This window comes from Thunnus albacares, chromosome 3 (assembly GCF_914725855.1).
Source record: "Thunnus albacares chromosome 3, fThuAlb1.1, whole genome shotgun sequence".
NCBI lineage: Eukaryota > Metazoa > Chordata > Actinopteri > Scombriformes > Scombridae > Thunnus > Thunnus albacares.
In genome coordinates, this window is record NC_058108.1 from 38,734,158 (window position 1) to 38,756,747 (window position 22,590).

At 37.2% G+C, this 22,590-nt stretch overlaps 1 protein-coding gene across 1 annotated transcript in view; it reads right to left on the bottom strand.

Annotated features, from left to right (window-relative positions):
- Window positions 1–2,114: 2,114 nt before the first annotated feature.
- The window catches only part of LOC122976218 (equilibrative nucleoside transporter 1-like), a 32,358-nt gene continuing 11,882 nt past the window's right edge, over window positions 2,115–22,590 (bottom strand). The window contains exons 9-13 of the mRNA XM_044344562.1: window positions 10,238–10,296; window positions 9,823–9,931; window positions 9,636–9,721; window positions 4,466–4,665; window positions 2,115–3,391 (exon numbers count right to left, since the gene is read on the bottom strand). Coding sequence (XP_044200497.1) covers window positions 3,280–3,391; window positions 4,466–4,665; window positions 9,636–9,721; window positions 9,823–9,931; window positions 10,238–10,296 — 566 coding nt within the window. The 3' untranslated portion in view covers window positions 2,115–3,279. The remainder of the gene's footprint in view (window positions 3,392–4,465; window positions 4,666–9,635; window positions 9,722–9,822; window positions 9,932–10,237; window positions 10,297–22,590) is intronic.

Here is a 22,590-nt window from a genome sequence, read left to right on the forward strand (position 1 = left end):
GTTAGGGTTAGGGTTAGGGTTAGGGTTAGGGTTAGGGTTAGGCTGTGCTGTGTGTGTGTTATGAGTGTATAAATAGGCAGAGGTCTGTCTGCATGTTGGCACTTGGTTTTAGCTCAGTAGTCAGCGCAGTCGTCTCTGATCTGGGAGACTCCAGTTCAAGACCCAGTGTGGGGACCTCCTTCATAAAGTAGTTTATTCATAAACACTTATTTTAACAGATTAATATCCTAAATTAAAAAGTAATAAAAATTTTGAAAAACTGGATTTTACACCTATTTCCACTTTTATTCGAATACAAATACAAATATAAATAATTTTGCTGCCTCAACAAATATAGATACAAATACAAATACTGGGCTCTCTGCACGTCCCTAATCTAGAAACCCCTCTAGAGCTGAAAACAACATTCTGGTGGCCTGTTTCTTCCTCTTGAGTACATATTCTGTAAAATCTCAGCAGTTGTGACTTTATGTTTGGGATGGTGGCTGGTTTTGTAGAGCAGAGCATGAATATCTGTCTCCTTAATAAACACTTTGATATCCAGTTTGTTGGAGTTTTGAAAATTCTGGCGCTTATATGTGACGGTGTCCAGAAAATCCACAGAGGTCCTGCTGGTATTAGATTTTAGTTGTATGGATTTGTTGTGGTTGTTCAGAGTGGGTTATGGTCAGAGTACATATACAGAATATTATATTATATTATATTATGGTTTACCCTGATACGTATGGCATTGTGTAAATACAGTAATTATCATGCTAAATGCTTCATTGTATTTTCTCTTGTGCATTAATATTTATATTTAAATAGTAGATGTTTTTTATTTATATTGCTATTTACTGTTCTTAGGATGACAGAAGGGTACAATTACCTTGCATATCTCAGGATACATATGGCATTTTAGTTCATTGAGCATTATTGATTACAGTCATCAGCGATCAGCTGCCAAGGCCAGCAGGTGGCGCTGTTGGTTTCCTTTAAGTGTGATTATCCTGATATGATTTAGTTTGGAGACAAACATTTGTACTGAAACGGTGCTTTTAGGTCATGTGGTCAGGTTTTGGTAGAAATATTTATTTCATTATGTTTATTTCACACTTACTCCACTTTGTTTATATTAATGTTATCTATATTAGCACAGCTGTGGTGTTTGTGATATCATTTGGTTAAACTGCCAGTCATTGCTGATCAGTAAGCTGATTTTACTAACCTAGACCCTGATCAGAGTCGTCAGTCTGGTGTCCTGACTGACACTCAGTGCTGTCAAATATTCACCAGCTTGCAACAGAACTTTGAGAACCGTCGTCTACAGCGATGTTCAAACTGTTTCAATACAAATAACTCTGTGTCGACCGTCTCTGGACAGACTCCTGGTCCTCTACCTGCAGACGGCTGGTGGGCGGAGTTGGGTTGTCAGGAGGATTCAGCTCACCTGGACTGACTTCTATATAAGCTGGAGGCAGTCAGTCAGTTGCTTTCTCTCCTCTGCCTTCCACCATGTTGGTTTTGGTTGTGTTTAGTTTCATTTATCTTTTAGTTATGTACAATAAATCTGATATGTGGTCTCCCCTCCTTCGTCCAGCCTTCAGCCGGGTTGTGACGACTCTCAGAATGAACCTTATTATATTATTATTACATCACAATATATATCTTATATTTGTTATTCATGTGGCTCTCACAGGGACTGTACATGAGAGTAGATTTAATAAACCAGCTCATAGGTATTGATCACTAATCAGTGCCTGTCAGGTACTGATCACACAACTGGACTGTCAGAACATTTCACTGTATTGATTATATATGTAAAACACTAGATACTTCATAATATGTATATTGTACTTATACGTTATGTAGTTCAGACATCACGGCTGCCAGTCTGAACTATTGTAAAGTTTAAATTGTTTTTGAAAGTCATCTCTTTAATTTATGACTTTATTTAAATATTTCTTTATGTTTTCAGACCTCAGTGTGTCTCTGGGACACCAGCAGGATAAATCCAGTCTGATGCTATCATTTATAAAGTGAAGAGCCTCGTTAATGCAGTGAAACTGTGATAAATACATTTAAAATGTAATAATTTTTTACTGGATGATAGAAAACAGCAAAACATGTTCATCTGGTTTGTTTACATCCACTCAGGAATCTTTATTTTTGTGGAGACTGTATTGTTACAAAAAACAAAACAAAAACATGTTTATATGTTAATGTACAACATTTATCTGTTAATGTCATGCACGTGCTTCCTGTCAGAGGTCTCATGTTGGTGCAGTCAGTCTTAAGCACCATCAGGACAAAATGTCTCTTATCCATTGAAACCAGCTTGTTTTCCAGCAATAAACAGGTAATTTTCCAGTTGAACCAGTAATAAACAGATTATTTTCCATTAACTGACAAAACAATCTGTACTGTCTCAGCAGTTATGGAAATGTTAAATGGAAATGTTAAAATGGCGAGCACATTTAGACTCATGAGAGACTGTTTACCTCATCATGCTGCAAATAGTTTTATTCACTTGATGATCTTTCACATTTAAGTCATTGTTTTACTTCTTGGTTACAAGCAGCATATACAACTATCAGGCCTCTTATAAGGATTTATAATTGAGCAATTAAAATTCTGGACAGGAAACCAATAAGATCACAGCACTGCCATGTTCTTAAGAGATTAAATATGTAATGTTTTGAACATTTTATTTCAATTCAATTTTATTTATATAGCACGAAATCATAACAAAAGTTATCTCAGGGCTCTTTTCACGTAGAGCAAGTCAAGACCGTACTATTCACCAACCTTAAACTCATCTATTAATGCCTGAATAACCACGCTGCTCAGGTACTCAGTGAGGTGATGGTTCCTCTCAGGGTTTCTGGCTTAGTAACACAATCAGCGTCTGCTGGGAAGTGTAAGGAGCCCTTTAGTTGTTTGTGTTTTGTGCTGCTTTGTATGTACTTCATTGTAGAGCTTTGTGTTGTAATGTATGCATATGTACTGTTGAGGTTTGTGCTTTGTGCTTAAATGTATCTATACTGTATGTATTGTTGAGTGTTGTGCAGTTTTATATTAAAAGCCCATCTGGGGACGAGCATTACAAATGAGCTCAGGCTATAAATGCTACGGTATGTGGCATAAGTTCATGCTATATACTTGTCCCTATACAAATGAACATTAAATAAATAATAAACCGGTTAATTTCCAGTTGAACCAGTAATAACCTGGTTATGTTCCAGTTAAACCAGTGATGAACTCATTATGTTCCAGTTAAACCAGTGATAAATGAGTTGTTTAAACCAACGCTCTGAAGAGGAAGGACAGCGCTGCTCCGAGCGCCAACCCCAGAGACAAGAAGAAGGCCATGATGGCGCCGGCTGTTTCTGCTTCATGAGGAAGAACCTTCCTGTAGATCAATGACACGAAATATAATTCATATTCAATATATAATATATAATCAATAATATCATATTTAAAATATTTCATTAACTCAACTTACACTGAAAACCTTTAATATAAAGTTTGATTGTTATAAAAAGTGTTTCATGGCTGGATTATTATCATATTAAGATGATATTTGGTTAATATTATTATCATATTAAGATGATATTTGGTTAATATTATTATCATATTAAGATGATATTTGGTTAATATTATTATTATATTATGATGATATTTGGTTAATATTATTATTATATTAAGATGATATTTGGTTAATATTATGATCATATTATGATGATATTTGGTTAATATTATTATTATATTATGATGATATTTGGTTAATATTATTATTATATTATGATGATATTTGGTTAATATTATGATCATATTATGATGATATTTGGTTAATATTATTATTATATTATGATGATATTTGGTTAATATTATTATTATATTAAGATGATATTTGGTTAATATTATTATTATATTATGATGATATTTGGTTAATATTATCATATTATGATGATATTTGGTTAATATTATTATTATATTAAGATGATATTTGGTTAATATTATTATTATATTAAGATGATATTTGGTTAATATTATTATCATATTAAGATGATATTTGGTTAATATTATTATCATATTAAGATGATATTTGGTTAATATTATTATTATATTATGATGATATTTGGTTAATATTATTATTATATTATGATGATATTTGGTTAATATTATTATCATATTAAGATGATATTTGGTTAATATTATTATCATATTATGATGATATTTGGTTAATATTATTATTATATTAAGATGATATTTGGTTAATATTATTATTATATTATGATGATATTTGGTTAATATTATCATATTATGATGATATTTGGTTAATATTATTATTATATTAAGATGATATTTGGTTAATATTATCATATTATGATGATATTTGGTTATTATTATCATATTATGATGGATATTTGGTTATTAATGGGGTGTGATGGATTGATGACCATCAGGTGAATCAGCTTCTTACTTTGGGCCATAGCACATGCACAGACTGGCCAGGTATCCGTTGCTGAAGGCAAACAGCACCATGAAGACGATGAACCAGGTGTCATGGTGGAAGAAGACGGGTAGGTGGAGGCGGGGCTGGACGTTACACAACATGAAGAGCGGCACGAAGACGATACGAGCGGCGATGGCCAGCGGCAGCAGCAGACTGTCCTTCCCTGGCTGGTCACATAACGTTACATAACAGGAAGAGAACGCACACAACAGTTAACCATCGCAACAATATCCATTTTATTTTAGGGATGTGGATCTGATCATGTGACACAGACTGAGCAGAACAAAACATGTGATCAACAAGAAACATTCAAACAGCTGGAGGATGCGAGTGGCAACGATAAAGAGCTTCACGTCTCAGACCTTGAATGATCATGTATGATCTTGTATGAACATATAAAGGTCATACATGATCTGAGGATGCAACATGTGACTGAACTACATCAAGGATCAATGAAATAATATAAAAATATGAATAAAGAACAGCTGCTGCTTTTCCAGCTGGAATCTATATATGCATATAAATCTATACATCTACATCTAAATATACACAGTATATATGAATATCTCTATATATTTTGTTTAAACATGGTTTTGTTTTAACGTCATTTTGGTTTAATGTTGTTTTGTTTTAACATTGTTCTATTTTAAGTCCGTTGACCATGATGGCCTCCTAGAACAAACCTCCTGTCAAATCATTCACTTTCCCTCTTAGTTGTTTGAGTAAGACCTTTATTTCTACTACTTAGTAGTTGTGTAACAAGGCCTACACAAGACTGAAGAATGGGAACATCAAACTCCAAAACGAGAATGGCAAAGCAGGCTGCTAGCAATGCTAGCATGGCTAGCAACAACAAGCTGGCTAACACCACAGAGACTCCAGAAGCGGGTACACCTGATCCTGTGGCATTGAGTATCCTGACAGAGTTATGACCCACTTTAGACAAGGCTATGCATGAAATGGCTCAGGTTAGCAGTATTCTGCAGGATCAAGCAGATGTCTCAGTGGTGAAAACCTTGCAGGCCAAAATGGAGACAGATGTTGCTATTATCAATGACAGGCTTGTCCAAGCAGATGCGCGGCTTATGGATTTGGAAGTGGTTTGATAAAGAAGCTAAAAAGAGAGCCTGACAATGTGAGGAGCTTCAGAAAGTGGTGCAGGACATGGAAAACAGAGAAAGGTGTCTCAACCTTCGCCTTGTGGGTGTGAAAGAGTGCTCCGAAAGTGGCAACCTAAGGGAATTTGTGAGAACCATCATATCCAAAGCACTGGGCATACAGCTATCAGAAACTGAGTTGCAGCGGGCACACTGCTCCCTGGCCCCAGCACCTGATGAGGGACGACCACTGAGGCCAATCATGTGTTTTCATAGTTATTTGGAGAAAGGAGAAGGTTCTCACAGCTGCAAGACAAAGATATCAAGACAAGAGGGGAATTGTCCGGAATGACTAAGATCTCCTTCTTTCCTGACCAAAGAAGTGGTTGAAAAGAGGTTTGCTGATGTCAGGAAGAAACTTCATGACCCTGACATCAGATTCATGTTGGCCTACCCTGCGACTCCTTGTGTCACATGGAAGGGAGAGAGGAAAAGCTTTGAAGACCCACGTAAAGTGATATATATGTACATCTGAATATTATGAGTATGTTATATCATGAACAGGTATATCTGATATGTCACTAGCAGCTAATGCTGTGATATGACCACCTACAACTGGATTTGTTCTCTGGGAGGATTATAACTCCTGATTAGTGCAAACAACTGTAGCCCTAACTTCTATGAAGAACACTGGGAATAATGAAGTCACTGGAACTGAGATAGTAGACTCATAAACAGACAAAACTGTGATAAACGGGATTACGGCCCCCTGTGTGTAAACTCTGGTAGCTTCAGACCAATTAGCTTAGTGAATGTGGACTGTAAGGTGCTCACTAAAGTTCTGTTTATGAGACTAGAGAAAATCCTATTGATAATTATCCATTCAGATAAAGTGGGTTTTATTAAGGGGAGGTCCTCTTCTGACAATGTTAGACGGTTACTTCACTTGATGTGGTTAAGTCATAATAATGATACACTGACTGCTGCCTCCTCACTCGACGCTGAGAAGGCATTTGATAGGGTTGAGTGGAGTTTTTTTATTCAGTGTCTTAGAAAAGGTTGGGTTTGGGAGGGGCTTTCTTTATTGGGTTAAGGTAATTTATGTGAAACCTAGTGCAGCCATTGTTACAAATGGTCTGATTTCCCCATTTTTAGGCTCTCTAGATGCACAAACAGGGGGTCCCCTTTTCTGTTTACATTATTTATTGAACTATTAGCAATAGCCGTAAGAAAAGAGATAAGACTTGAGGGAGTACAGGAGGAGAACATAAACTTTTTCTATATGCTGATAACATTCTTTGCCTAGTTTGAGATCCAGCATCCTCTAACCAGGCTCTTCTGGATATAACTGAAACATTTTCTCAGATTTCTGGCTACAAAGTCAATGGGCACAAATCTGAGGTTATGTCTATATCCAAGGTATGTCATCCAGCTATGGTTAGGGCTGGCCAATTTAGCTGGTATGAAGTATGTAGGGGTCAAATTGTGCACTGATATTGCGGATATAATACATATTAATATGACTAGTCTTCTTACAAAGATAAAGCACAGTCTAATTCCCCCATGAGCAGCACTTGGCGACAGCGGTAAGGAAAAACTCCCCTTTAACGGGTAGAAACCTCAAGCAGACCCCGGCTCTTGGTGGGCGGCCATCTGCTTTGACCGGTTGGGTTGAGAGAGAGAAAGAGAGAGGGATTATTACTTATCAATAATGCTGCCTATAACAATACCTGGAGAATTTTTCAAACAATACAACCAAATTATAAAAGATTATTTATGAGAATGGGAAGAAACCAATGATTAATTTATAAAAACTTTATATTATAAGAAGTAAAGGTGGGCTTTCCCTGCCTAATGTAGAGCTGTACAGTATTGCAGCATTTGAGCTGGCAAGACACTGGATCATTGAGAGTAATCACCTAACATGGATGGGAATAGAACAAGAGGTTACTTCCCCCTTCAGTCCAACTGAGGCTTTTTCACAAAATACCAAACCTCAGAATAAGCCTGGGAGCAGAGAGACCAATCCAATTTTACAACACTCAAAGAATGTCTGGACTAAACTTCACAAATTATTAAAAAAATCACAATATAAGCAGATATATTCTTCACCCTGGAATAACCCAGCAGTGGGGAAAAAGTAATTTATTGGGATTATTGGTTATCAAGTGGTATAAGAAATATTGCTGATCTGGTTACTGATAAACATTCAAATCTTATCAAGAACTCAGTTCAACCTAAAAGATGAAACAGACATCTGGAGATATTTGCAAACAGGAAGTAGTTTGGGGAGTGTAGTAAAGCAGTTAATATGGTACAGCTTTATTTTAAGTTACCAAAAAATAATTATTCAGCTTCCACCGTTTATAAGATGGCTGCTAATATATGGCAACTCTGAGAAACTTATAACTTAACCATATAAAAGCTTATATGGCAGAAGGATTTGAATTTGGACATTGATAAGGACTCAAAGATCATTTCCAGTGCAGGCTGGTTCACAAGAGAAGCTTGGAGACAAAATTTATACACTATAAGATACTTCATCAATATTATTTTACACCTGTCAGTTTTCATTAAATGGGTTTACTAGAAAATAATTTATGCTGGAAATGTAAAAGGCATGAGGACACTTTTATCCATGCCCTCTAGTACTGTCCTTCTGGAGAGAGATAAACAAAACAATACAGGAGTGGCTAGATGTACCTATGCCTGAATCAATTCATCTTTGCCTCTTGGGGGACAGGTCGTGTTTACCCTTAACAGGGTTTATCTCAGCTGCTAGAATAATCCTCTGTAACTGGAAAAGCCAAGTTAGAGCTGAGTACAGAGAGTAGGTTAAGTTAATGACAGAGAATTATAGCCAACCTGCATAACTGTAAAAAAAATCATATTTGCTTGTCTGGAATCAGTTTTTGTTTTTCATAAAAGGAGAAAACATGCCATAGGAGTCATTCATTACACTTCTGAGGAATTTATTTGCTTTTTGGATCTATGTCTCATGTTTAATTCATATTATGAATATTTTGTTTTTTTAATGAATTAACATATAGGTAGGAGTGGGCTCTTGTTTTGTTTTGGTTGTGCCACGGGGACTTTTCTTTCCAGGTTTGATCTGTAGACTGCAGAGATGATGCTGTGCTGTTGTTTAGTCTGTGCTGTTTTGGTTTTTGTTTATTTGTGTATTTTTTGACTTTTGTACTTATTTGTATTAATATTCCTTAAAAAACTCAATAAAAACTTCAATTAAAAAAACATTGTTCTATTTTACCTTTTTAGAATTACTGCAAGTCGCATTTCTCCTCCTCAGTCTGTCAGCTAATCACAGAGACCACACAGATATCAACCCTCCATTAATCTGGTGAGACAGTGAACACACCGTCACCTGTCGCATCCTCTACTTCCCGTCCTGTGTCTCCCGGAGCGGCTCTCTCTCTACCTTCGTGTGAGATGGTGTGATTGGAGACAGGTGTTCTGGAGTCAGAGCGGAGCCCCACCAGCTGCAACCCGATCCATAATCAAGACCTCTGCTTATACTCAGCCCTGCCAGATGGTAGCCTCTACATCAGTCAGTCTATGCTTCCAGCCTTTAGTTATCCTGTTGTTGCCTGTTATCTTTAGCCTGATGCTGTTTCTCCTGTCCCCTGTCCTGCTTCCCTACCCTGGACCTCTGCTCTATTCAGCTCTCTCAGATCCCACTCCAGACCTGCTTACCTCGGCCCCTAACTCCCCTTGCCCCCAGCCTCAGTTCCTGGTTCCCAGCTTCCAGCCTGAGCTTCCCCCGGCCTGCACCCATCTTCTCCATGCCTTTCAATAAACATCTTATTTACCTTATTCCTGTCTCCTCGTCTGAGTCTGCACTTGGGTTCACCTACTGAATCTCAAACTGTAATCCCTTATACTACTGTTACTGACAAAAGTAATGATATTACTGTAAAGCTGCAGCCAGGTGGAGACGCTGTATGAACCGGGGTTAATGTCCCACAGAGATAGATGGTGTCTTTCTGGATTATTAACCAAATGATCTTTAAATGTGAACTCACCCACATACGGACAGCTGTCAGGCTCCGCCCCCCCCAGTCACACAGGTTAAAGAGCAGGAAACAGCTGACCGGGATGAAGTACAGGTCTGTCAAAACATAAAGTCGCACTGATATTATCCACAGCGGGCTGACCAATCACACGCAGCTACAGGTGGACTGTCTGTCATGTGATGGGCGGTGGACTCACCCCAGGAGCCTCTGTCAGCTATGGTGGATTTGGTGTCGGCAGTGATGGCGGGAAATGTGCCGATGGTGATGGTGAAGGTGAAGCAGACGGACAGAGCCAACAGCCAGACCTGAAGCACAACACAGGTTCAGGGATCACGTCCTTTATTTTTTATAAAATATAAAAAATTAATAAATAAATAAAGCTGAACATTCAGATCTGAGATTAACGTCACATATAAACTGTTTCCACTAAAAACTCTTCAAACTCTTTATACAGAAACATTTTCAAACAAACAAACTGGTCCTTTTCACAAAATCACCATTGATTATTGATTGTTTTCTGGGTTCAATCATCATTGATGATCATGATTCTAATTCTCAGCAGTGATTATATTGATAAATCCTTGAAAATGGATTGATTTTCTTTGTCTGACCTTCTTAAAGATTTTCAGCATGGAGACGTTCTGACGATCATTCTGCTCATCTCTTCCCTCTGAAGAATAAGAAGAGAAGAAGAAGAAGAGAAGAAGAAGAGAAGAAGAAGAGGAAGAAGAAGAAGAAGAAGAAGAAGAAGAAGAAGAAGAAGAGGAAGAAGAAGAAGAAGAGAAGAAGAAGAAGAAGAAGAGAAGAAGAAGAAGAGAAGAAGAAGAAGAAGAAGAGAAGAAGAGAAGAAGAAGAGGAAGAAGAAGAAGAAGAGAAGAAGAAGAAGAAGAAGAGAAGAAGAAGAAGAGAAGAAGAAGAAGAAGAAGAGAAGAAGAAGAAGAAGAGAAGAAGAAGAAGAAGAGGAAGAAGAAGAAGAAGAGAAGAAGAAGAAGAGAAGAAGAAGAAGAAGAAGAGAAGAAGAAGAAGAAGAGAAGAAGAAGAAGAGAAGAAGAAGAAGAAGAAGAAGAAGAAGAAGAGGAAGAAGAAGAAGAAGAGAAAAAGAAGAAGAAGAAGAGAAGAAGAGAAGAAGAAGAAGAGAAGAAGAAGAAGAAGAAGAGAAGAAGAAGAAGAAGAGAAGAAGAAGAAGAAGAAGAAGAAGAAGAGAAGAAGAAGAAGAAGAAGAGAAGAAGAGAAGAAGAAGAAGAGAAGAAGAAGAAGAAGAAGAAAAGAAGAAGAAGAAGAGAAGAAGAAGAAGAGAAGAAGAAGAAGAAGAAGAGAAGAAGAAGAAGAGGAAGAAGAAGAAGAAGAAGAGAAGAAGAAGAAGAAGAAGAAGAAGAAGAAGAAGAGGAAGAATAAGAAGAGAAGAAGAAGAAGAAGAAGAGAAGAAGAGAAGAAGAAGAAGAGAAGAAGAAGAAGAAGAAGAAAAGAAGAAGAAGAAGAGAAGAAGAAGAAGAGAAGAAGAAGAAGAAGAAGAAGAAGAAGAAGAGGAAGAAGAAGAAGAAGAGAAAAAGAAGAAGAAGAAGAGAAGAAGAGAAGAAGAAGAAGAGAAGAAGAAGAAGAAGAAGAGAAGAAGAAGAAGAAGAGAAGAAGAAGAAGAAGAAGAAGAAGAAGAGAAGAAGAAGAAGAAGAAGAGAAGAAGAGAAGAAGAAGAAGAGAAGAAGAAGAAGAAGAAGAAAAGAAGAAGAAGAAGAGAAGAAGAAGAAGAGAAGAAGAAGAAGAAGAAGAGAAGAAGAAGAAGAGGAAGAAGAAGAAGAAGAAGAGAAGAAGAAGAAGAAGAAGAAGAAGAAGAAGAAGAAGAAGAAGAGGAAGAATAAGAAGAAGAAGAGAAGAAGAGAAGAAGAAGAAGAGAAGAAGAAGAAGAGGAAGAAGAAGAAGAGGAAGAAGAAGAAGAGAAGAAGAGAAGAAGAAGAAGAGGAAGAAGAAGAAGAGGAAGAAGAAGAAGAGGAAGAATAAGGTTTAGACAGTTTTAAGGAAGTCAAACGGTCTCAGTGTCGACTTTACAATCGGGCCGTTAAGAAATCCTTAAATGTTCAATAAAAGATCAATAATCTCTAAGATGAATAATTTGACTCCACATGACAGAAACTGTGTAATGAAGTTATCACCAATTATTGGTGATCATGTGAGCTTCAAACTCAATCTGCAAACTAACCACAACTGAGCTGAACTAAACCACACTAAAACTGAACTAAAACTAAACTAAACTAAATGAAACCTGAGCTGATCCTAAATACAGTTTTATTTATATGACCCCGAATCCCAACAACTCTTTAATCTACAGAGACCCAACATTCCTCCATGAGCAGCAGCAGGAAAAACTCCCCTTTAATGGGAAGAAACCTCCAGCAGAACCGGACTGTAGGTGGACGCCGTCTGCCTCGACCGGTTGGGTTGAGACAGAAAGAAGGAGGGAGACACAGAGAAGCATAATAACAATAATAATAACAATAACAATGATAATAATAATAATAGAAATATGACTAATAATAATAATTATTATTATAGCAGGCATGGGCATCAGGCAGGACGCCCACACCTAACAGCAATTCTATGAAAAACAGACCGCCGGTATGGGGTGATGATGCTCATCACTCACAACAATAAGACTCGTACTTTCATGAAAGCATCGGAGGTGATAAACTATAAAACTGAGATCAAGCCCAAGTTAGATGCTAGGCTCACATCATTGACTGTCATCGCTGAGGACTAAGCTGTCACCTCTATGGAGGCCTACCAGCAATTACAATAACAGGTAATAATTAGGCCCATATGGACTAAATAGACTACATTTATATATATTTTTACGTTTATTTTCTGTTATTTGGAAGACTGTGGACTTGTAAAAGGCCCTTAATCTTGGTTATCAATGAGCTTGTCATATGTTTCTTTATTTGCTATTTGTTTTTTCGGGCCAACTTGATTTATTAATTATCTGAATGAATTTATCCCTTGAGGGTTTTTCATATGTTGAACATTGACCATTAATAATGGAGGGAGGTCAATACAGGGAGCAGTTGACCAGCGACTGTCATTTCACAACTTTGCAGAGGCAGAGTTTAGGAAGTGGGAGGAGGGCTATGTGGAATAAGAATACAGTTATGGTATTGTGCCCATGTGACCATCTTCTAGTCGGGAGGGAGGCGGGGGGATTCATAGTAGGCTGCAAACAGGGAAGGGTTCCACTTTGGTATTTTTGTGTTTCTGTCTCTTTATCCCCCCTCCATTCACATCAGATGGAAAACATCCCTTATTTCATTATGAGTATGTCTAAATCTTATGAATATGGAATGTGTTAAAATAAAAATATGCAACTATGATAAGTAGCCCGTTAAGGACAAAATTATCCATATTTTCGTGGAATGTGCAGTGAATTAATAAGAACATTAAGTATACCAGTTGGTGTATATGGGGGATTGTATTGTTTTTATTTTGTAAAGCACTTTGGGCCAAGCATGATGCAAATGTCTTTGCTAGTTTAAGACTGACATAGTTGTCATTTTCCCATCCAGCACCAACGTTGTTTAAATAGAAAATGTGCTTACACCCATCAGAGCACCCATGGGCATGTTGGTCTTAAAATGAGGTGTGGTCACATGCATTGTTGGTATCTTGAGGCAGTGGAAAGCGATTGTGCGATTGACCAACGAAAACCTGGTCTGAAGTCAGTGGCGCAGTGTTTCACTGTTATTTGTTATTTTAAGGGCGCATTATCAAGACAGTAACATGTGCCTAAACATGCAAAAGATTACAAATAAAAGGATTACAGAAGATTATTATTGTATACATAAACATATTTTTAAAAATATGTCATAATGTTTAGTCCTAATATTTATCAGAATTAGCTAATTGCAGAAATGATGGATGAAATTGTCTAATTATTTGACCAAATTGTGGCAATACATGGAGGTATTTAAACAGACCCGTCAGGTTTAGGGTGTCTGTCAAGACCCAGCAAACGGATATCGACAATGGATCAAATACGATCGACTTTCCGGCTACATCAATAAATGATGAGATGAGGAACACATGAGGAAATAAATGAGGTGAAAACAATGATTAAACTAAAGAAGGAAATAAATCTGCACAGCTTCTAGCTGCTGCCAGCAGCAGGATCAGCACCTTGGAGAGCTCATCAAGTCCTGACAACGTGTGTGATGATTCTTTACATGATTGTAATTAATGATTTAATTTTTGAACAATCTTTAACAAATATTCTTTAACATTTTTAAGATTACAGTTATCAGGTTTCCATACTTTCAGCAATTAAAACCCCATTGATTTTACCTGTTACCTGCCAAAATACACCCATGATTAATTAAGAGACTAAGGACAACCCTTTTGAACCATGTGCCTGGCACTGTGACCAGTTTTTCCACCATTAAACTAGCAAAAGTGGATTTGGACACACTCTAAATGGACTTGCACCATGTGCTTCACACCGTGTGCTTAGATTGTTAAAATAGGGCCCTTTGTGTTACATTGTATTTGTATGAACAGTGCTATACAAATAAAGTCTGATTGATTGAGTTGTCTAGAAATTATTGATAGAAAAAGGATCTATATAGCTCTGCTCCAAGAAACCCATATAATGGCACAAGATATAGGCAAATTAGAGAATACAAATATATGGTTGCCTCCTTGTCATCTGCAATTAATAAGACAAAAGGTGTCATAATTCTAATGCACAAGAATCTTAAATTTAACATTACTGAGAAAGACAATACTCTGCTGGTAGAATTACTTATGTCAAGGACACTTTCTGTGGTAAAAAGATGGTTTTATTATCAGTTTATGCCCCTTACACTTTTGACCCATTATTCTATTCTCAGCTGACAAAGACTTTACAAGACTCCTCAGACTGTAGGTCCATTTTAGGTGTTGATATGAATACAGTCCTTGACCCATACTTGGATAGGTCTAGTCCAACCATTGTAAATTTGGTGTCTAGTCATTCCTTCACTGATGTTTTGAGAATTTATAATCCAAACTTGAAACAGTAGCCCACACATTGTTTTCATCAAGACATAAGACATATTCTAGAATAGACTACATATTGGCATCTGCCAATATGCCTCGGGTTAAAAAAGCAGAGATAGTTCATATGACTTTGCCTGACAACCATGCAAATAATTTATATTTGAAAATAGTCTAAAGTGTGCTTTAAGATGGAAATTTAACATTATTGTAGGATCCACTGTTCTGTGAACAATTTAAAGCAGGCTTTGGCATTTTCATTAGTATTAACAAGAATACTGTCTCAGATGTGAGATATTTATGGGATGCAGTTAAAGGTTTTATCCGCAATAATACAACAGCATTCGCCTCAGTGCGTAACAAAGCCCACATTCAAGAATTATGAAGGCTGGAGGGTGGGCAATCATCATTAATAGCTGAACAACAAAATAATTATGACCTAGAGAGGGAAAAAGAATTTGGGAAAGTTAAGGCTGATTTGAATGCAAAAAGCAGAATTTTTGATTCACACAGCAAGACAAATTGAATACTTGAATGGAAATAATCCAAGTTTTGTCTTGTCTAGGAAAATCCATATTAATGATCAGAAAGCAGATATTGTCTCTATTAAAAACAAAGAGGATGTTCTGGTATATGATCCTACTTTAGTCAATAAAGAATTTCAACTATTCAATCAACAACTATATTCTTCTGAAGCATGTTTTACAAAAGCTGACCTAGACTCCTTCTTTGATGGCTTAAATTTATTCCATTTGAAGTCCCTCATAACTCTTGATGAATTATATTATGCACTCAAAGACATGAACTGTGGTAAACCACCAGGCTGGGATGGTATCCCTCCGGAACTGTACCTAGCATAGGATGATTTGGGTCCAGTTCTATTAGAAATGATCCAACAAGCCATTAACAAGGGACGTTTTAATAGACATAAATACTGCAATTATTACATCATTTCACAAAAAAAATAAAGATAGTAATTTATGTGTTAATATCCATCCTCTGTCTCCATAATGGAAATATAAAATGAGTAGCAGGTCAAACGGCAGAATCCTGCAGCAGAAAATTAGAAAAACACGGTACAGCAAATCATTTGTGCCTGCAGCAATCAAATTACTAAATGAGAGATAGATGTCCACCTTTATTATTAGGTCGGTGTATTTGGACCGTGTATATACTGCATTTGAACTGCATTTTAATTTGTATTTTGTATTTTAACTTCAGATTGTTTAGACCTAAGTCATAGACTTATATTGTATATTTGAACTGAATACTGGTTATGATATATATTTGTAGTGCGTGCATTTTTCAGGATATTTTGTATAATGTATGCTGGGTAGACTGGGTATTGATTGCGGGCACATTATTTATTATTTATTTAGATTGTATATTGGGACTGAGTACTGTATGTGATGTTTTTATATTGCTAGCATGAGTGTGTATGCTGTATGCTTGCATGTGTGTGTCTGTTAGTATATGTACATTGTACTTCTGTGTTTTAATTGAGATGTGTATGACCACATGAAAATCTCCTAGTGGGATAATAAAGTTTACCTTGACTTTTCTGATCCATACTGACCTAACAGACTTTGTCAAACAAAGACTTGCATCAGATAACTTAAGATGTCTTTTACATTGTTGACGCACGTTCAAAAATATCTTCACCCTGTGCTGTGTCTAGATGCCAAAAAAGGGGATTTCTGTGGTATACAATGAAGAATATGGCATTTGGAGACAAATTTATGAACATGCTCAAAACTTTATATCATAATCCAACTGTCATGGTCATTACATCCAATCAGTGTCCCACACCTTTCCCTGTTGGACAAAGTTCCTCGCAGATTATGTTGTATGCAGATGATGTATGATTATTTCTTGACCAGCAGCACTGAGTATCATTCATAAATTTAGCTTAATTTCAGGTTATAAGATAAATTTGAACAAGTCCACTCTGCTCCCATTAAATACAGCAATGAGTAATCTCCATCTAGACATAGGAATACCAATGGCTCCACATTTTAGATACCTTGGTAGAGATATATATTAATCTATTAACAAAATTGTATCAAAAAACTAAAAGAGGCTAAAGAAAGCAATATCCAATGAATGACATAGATGGTCATCACTATTAATTCCTCTTGCAACCCATATTTCTGTGGTAAAGCCTCATATACTACCAAAAGTAAATCTTTATGTAAGCATGATTCATTTGCCACCACCACTTGGATTTTGGGAGAGGATACAGGGTCAGGTTTTTAAATTTATATGGCAGGACCAACATTCAAGAATTAGTAACTCTACTATCCAAAACAATAGAAGGGTAGGATGTTGATCTATTCCCAGTTTTGTAATGTATTATTTTCTTCTTTCAAAGATGTTCTCTTTTCCGGTCTGTCTCATTGTCATACTATATCATACTAAAATTTTGACCAATCATTGCTCACTCAATATATGTTTGGAAGCACATCACTAGAATAGGACAACAAAATGGCAATTAAATACCTATCTTTAGGAACAACCTATTACTTTTAAGTGGTAAACTGTCCACATTCCCCCACTAACAAAAACAGGGAAACACTGTCCAATATTTATAATGAAGGTGGCCTCAGATCCTTTCAAGAGCTCAAACAAACCTTTAACTTTCCTGGCACTTCATATTCTTTTACTTACATTTGCGCACTGCAATGCGCACTTATGGTGTCCCAATCAACCTTTGTCTACTCATCCTTTATGCATGTATTGAGCTGCACAAATGTTAAAAGTGGTTTTGTTTCTTGTCTATACAATAAGTTGCAAAAAAAGTCAAATGGACCCTTTGGCAATGTCACTGTTTGGAAGTTTTATTTAAAAGATTTTGACTTAAGTATGAATTGGCAGATAGTGTGGCCCAATATCCCTTTAACTTCCTGAATCATAATCATCAATTAACTCATTATAAATTAATCCAAAGATTTTATTTATCTCCTAGGAAATGCTGCCAAATTTGGATTTCCCAAAGTCCTCCATGTTTATTATGTCCCCAAAAAGTAATTATGCACATATATGCATATGATGTGGGCCCGAGGGTCCATTTCTTTTGGGTCAATGTGACCATTATCCTTTCTGACATAATTGAGATGAAAATACCCTGTTTGCCACACATTTTACGATTTGCAGGTTTAACAGCTGCAAAGAAATTGTTGGTAATGAGATGGAAACCTCCCCATAAGCTCAGTATATATCAGTGGAAACTATTATTTTAAGACTAACTAACATTAAAAGCTTCCAGCGCTTGAGCACAAAGAGCCAAGATAGAAAACATAAACATTTTTTAGATTGTGGCTCAGAAGGTCAAATTGTTACTCGAGCTAGAATGCGTGCAGGGTCTGTGATCGATCCTCTGGTACCAGTCATTCCGACTAACTTTAAGCATTTACCTGTACACTTATCAATAGATTTTTCACATTTCCGATTTTTTCACATTTCCGATTCATTATTGATTCAATAGGCATGACAAAGTTCATAAGATGCTCCTTTTGATGTGCATTATTTATTTTTAGAGGGGAATATCAATAAACATTAGTGAGAACCCATGTGGTAGATATAAGAGTGTGAAAAAAGATTTTTTTCTCTGTTTTGTTTTGTTTCTTCTTTTGTATTTTTTTAGGTTAGCAGCAGCCATATAAACACAGGGTTAAAGGTCAGGTGGAAAATGACATACAGACAGCATGAGTAAGTATACTGTATATTCCACACTGTATGCTTACTCTGTAAGCTGTATACTGGGAGCGCAGTGTTCTAGTGGGATAATACGGTATTATGAGCTCTTTAAGATATGATGGTGTCTGACCATTAAGGGCTTTGTAAGTTAGGAGAAGGATTTTAAATTCTATTCTAGATTTTACAGGAAGCCAATGCAGCAAAGCTAAAATGGGAGAAATGTGATCTCTTTTTCTAGTTTTAGTCAGAACACGTGCAGCTGCATTCTGGACCAGCTGGAGAGTCTTTAGAGACTTGTTAGGGCAGCCTGATAATAAGGAATTGCAATAATCCAGCCTAGAAGTAACAAATGCGTGAACTAGTTTTTCTGCATCTTTTAGGGACAGGATGTGCCTGATTTTTGTGATATTACGTAAGTGAAAAAAGGCAGTCCTTGAAATTTGATTTATGTGGGACTTATATATCATTATATATATCATTAGATAATGTGTTTCTAAGGTGTGTAGGGCCAAGCACAATAACTTCAGTTTGGAGTTTGTTTAACTGATTGGTTTCATCAGACTTCATTGATAAATATTATTGGGTATCATCTGCATAACAATCAAAATTTATGGAGTGTTTCCTAATAATATTACCTAAAGGAAGCATATATAAGGTGAATAGAATTGGTCCAAGTACAGAACCTTGTGGAACTCCGTGTCTAACTTTTGCCTTCATGGAGGATTCATCATTCACATGTACAAACTGAAATCAGTCTGATAAATAGGACTTAAACCAGCTTAATGCAGTTCCTTTAATGCCAATTAAATGTTCCAGTCTCTGCAAAAGGATTTGATGGTCAATTGTGTTACTAAGATCTAACAGGACAAGTATAGAGACAAATCCTTTGTCTGATGCAGTTAGGAGGTCATTAGTGACTTTCACCAGTGCTGTCTCTGTGCTATGATGCCTCTAAATCCTGATTGAAAATCCTCAAATAAACTATTGTTATGTAGAAAGTCACATAACTGATTAGAGACTGCTTTCTCAAGGATCTTGGATAGAAATGGAAGGTTAGATATAGGTCTATAATTGGCTAAAACACCTGAATCAAGAGTAGGCTTCTTAAGAAGAGGTTTAATTACAGCTACTTTAAAGTAAGTAAGTTTAATATATGTCAGGATTTACAGCTGTTACCAAGGTTCCTGTGTTTGGGGAGAGAACGGTGCCTGTTGAGGGCAGGAGATGGTTAATTTTGTCTCTAATAGTTAGAATTTTATCATTAAAGAAGCTCATAAAGTCGTTACTACTGAGAGCTATAGGAATACATGGATCAGTAGAGTTATGACTCTTTGTCAGCCAAAGTGCTGAAAAGGAACCTAGGGCTGTTTTTATTCTCTTCTATTAATGCTGAGTAATAGGCGGCTCTGGCATTACAGAGAGCCTTCCTATATGTTTTAACACTATCTTGCCAGACTAAGCGAGATTCTTCTAGTTTGGTGGAACGCCAAATCCTTTCCAATTTTCATGATGTTTGCTTTAATTTGCAGGTTTGGGAGTTAAACCATGGAGCTAACCTCTTATTTTGTATTATCTTCCTTTTTAAGGGGGCGATGGAGTCGAGTGTTATTCGTAATGAGCCTGCAGCACTATCAACAAGATTATCAGTTTGGGAGGAACTAAAGTTAACATAAGAGTCCTCTGTAGTATTGAGACATGGCAGTGAATTCAGTACTGATGGAACTGCTTCCTTAAATTTATCTACAACACTATCAGAGAGACATCTAGTGAGGACATTTTTGTCTAATGGTGTGTAATCCAGTAATAGGAATTCAAAAGTTATTAAAAATGATCTGATAAAATAGGATTTTGTGGAAAAATTATTAAATGTTCAATTTCGATGCCATAAGTCAGAACAAGGTGGAGGGTGTGGTTCAGACAGTGAGTGGGATTATTTACACACTGAGAGAAGCCAGTTGAGTCTAATAATGAGATAAATGCAGTGCTGAGACTGTCATTATCAACGTCCACATGAATATTAAAATCACCTACTATAATTACTTTATCTGTACTAAGGACTAAATACGACAAAAACTCTGAGAATTCAGATCAGAGTTCAGAGTACAGACCAGGAGGACGGTTCACTATAACACATAGAACTGGCTGTAAAGTTTTCCAGGTTGGCTGAGAGAGACTAAGAACAAGGCTTTCTAATGAGTTATAATGAAGTTCAGGTCTAGAGTTGATAATGAGGCTGTGACTCCTCCTCCTCGGCCAGTGTCTGGAGGAATGTGAGTATTAATATGACTGGGAGGACTGGATTCATTTAGACTGACATGTTCTTCATGACACAGCCAGGTTTCAGCAAGACAATCAATCAATATGATGATCTGGGATTAAATCGTTTACTAATACGGCTTCAGATGACAGAGATCTAATGTTCAAGAGTCCACATTTAATTCTCTTATTTTGTTGAACTGTTGCAGTAGTGGTTTTAATTTTTACTAGATTTTTATGAATGAATCATCTTCTGTTTATTTTAGATTCAATAGATATAAGTGGTCGGGGGACAGACACAGTCTCTATGTGGTTTTGGGGACAGACACAGTCTCTCTGTGGTTTTGGGGACAGACGCAGTCTCTATGTGGTTTTGGGGACAGACACAGTCTCTCTGTGGTTTTGGGGACAGACACAGTCTCTATGTGGTTTTGGGGACAGACACAGTCTCTATGTGGTTTTGGGGACAGACACAGTCTCTATGTGGTTTTGGGGACAGACACAGTCTCTATGTGGTTTTGGGGACAGACACAGTCTCTCTGTGGTTTTGGGGACAGACGCAGTCTCTATGTGGCTTTGGGGACAGACACAGTCTCTCTGTGGTTTTGGGGACAGACACAGTCTCTATGTGGTTTTGGGGACAGACACAGTCTCTATGTGGTTTTGGGGGACAGACACAGTCTCTGTGGTTTTGGGGACAGACACAGTCTCTATGTGGTTTTGGGGACAGACGCAGTCTCTATGTGGTTTTGGGGACAGACAGTCTCTATGTGGTTTTGGGGACAGACACAGTCTCTATGTGGTTTTGGGGACAGACGCAGTCTCTATGTGGTTTTGGGGACAGACGTGGTCTCTATGTGGTTTTGGGGACAGACACGGTCTCTATGTCGTTTTGGGGACAGATGCGGTCTCTATGTGGTTTTGGGGACAGACACAGTCTCTATGTGGTTTGGGGCACAGACACAGTCTCTATGTGGTTTTGGGGACAGACGTGGTCTCTATGTGGTTTTGGGGACAGACACAGTCTCTATGTGGTTTTGGGGACAGACGTGGTCTCTATGTGGTTTGGGGCACAGACACAGTCTCTATGTGGTTTTGGGTGGGTAACTGCTCTAATGGAAGCGCAGAGAAGCGTGTAGGACTGCAGCTCTGCTTCCTGGTCTCAGCTCTGATTTGTCATGGTTTTGGTCTACTAATAAACTCAGCCATATTTCTAGATATGAGAGCAGCTCCATCCAGAGTGGGATGTATGCCGTCTCTCCTAATCAGACCAGGTCTTCCCCAGAAAGTCTGCCAGTTATCTATGAAGCCCACATCGTTTGCTGGACGCCACCTCGACAGCCAGCGGTTGAATGATGACATGCGGCTGTACATGACATCACTGGTCAGATCAGGCAGCGGTCCAGAGGAAACTACAGAGTCCAACATTGTTTCAAAGCACGTTTAGCAGATCACCAAGAGTGACTACAGAGGAGGCGTTCAGGTACATTGTTGAGTGTAGGCCAACTGCGTTTTGGAAGCACTCAGAGCCCAATACACAATGACTGTAGTTACACATGTGGTAATTGTGAAGCACCACTACAGACAAATCTTCAAACATACCCACTCAAATCTGAACTGAAGGCACAGAAAATATGAATGATATAAGAGCCCAGTGTGATCGATTCACTCTATTTTAGGATGCACATTATTTTATTTTTAAATGCAGCCCTTATTTTACTTGAAATGATAAAAGAACATGTATTTATTAATGGAATACTTATTATTTAAAACTTTTGTATATAATATAATGTTAGTTTCTTTCATGTTGGTGTATATACTCATTCACACCTCACATCAACTGTATTCATTTTTTTATGCATTGAAGTAGGAAGCCAAACAATCACGGGCACTGCACTAGTCCTGAACTAAACTAAACTAAACTAAACTAAGCTAAACTAAACTAAACTAAACTAAACTAAACTAGACTAGACTAGACTAGACTAGACTAGACTAGACT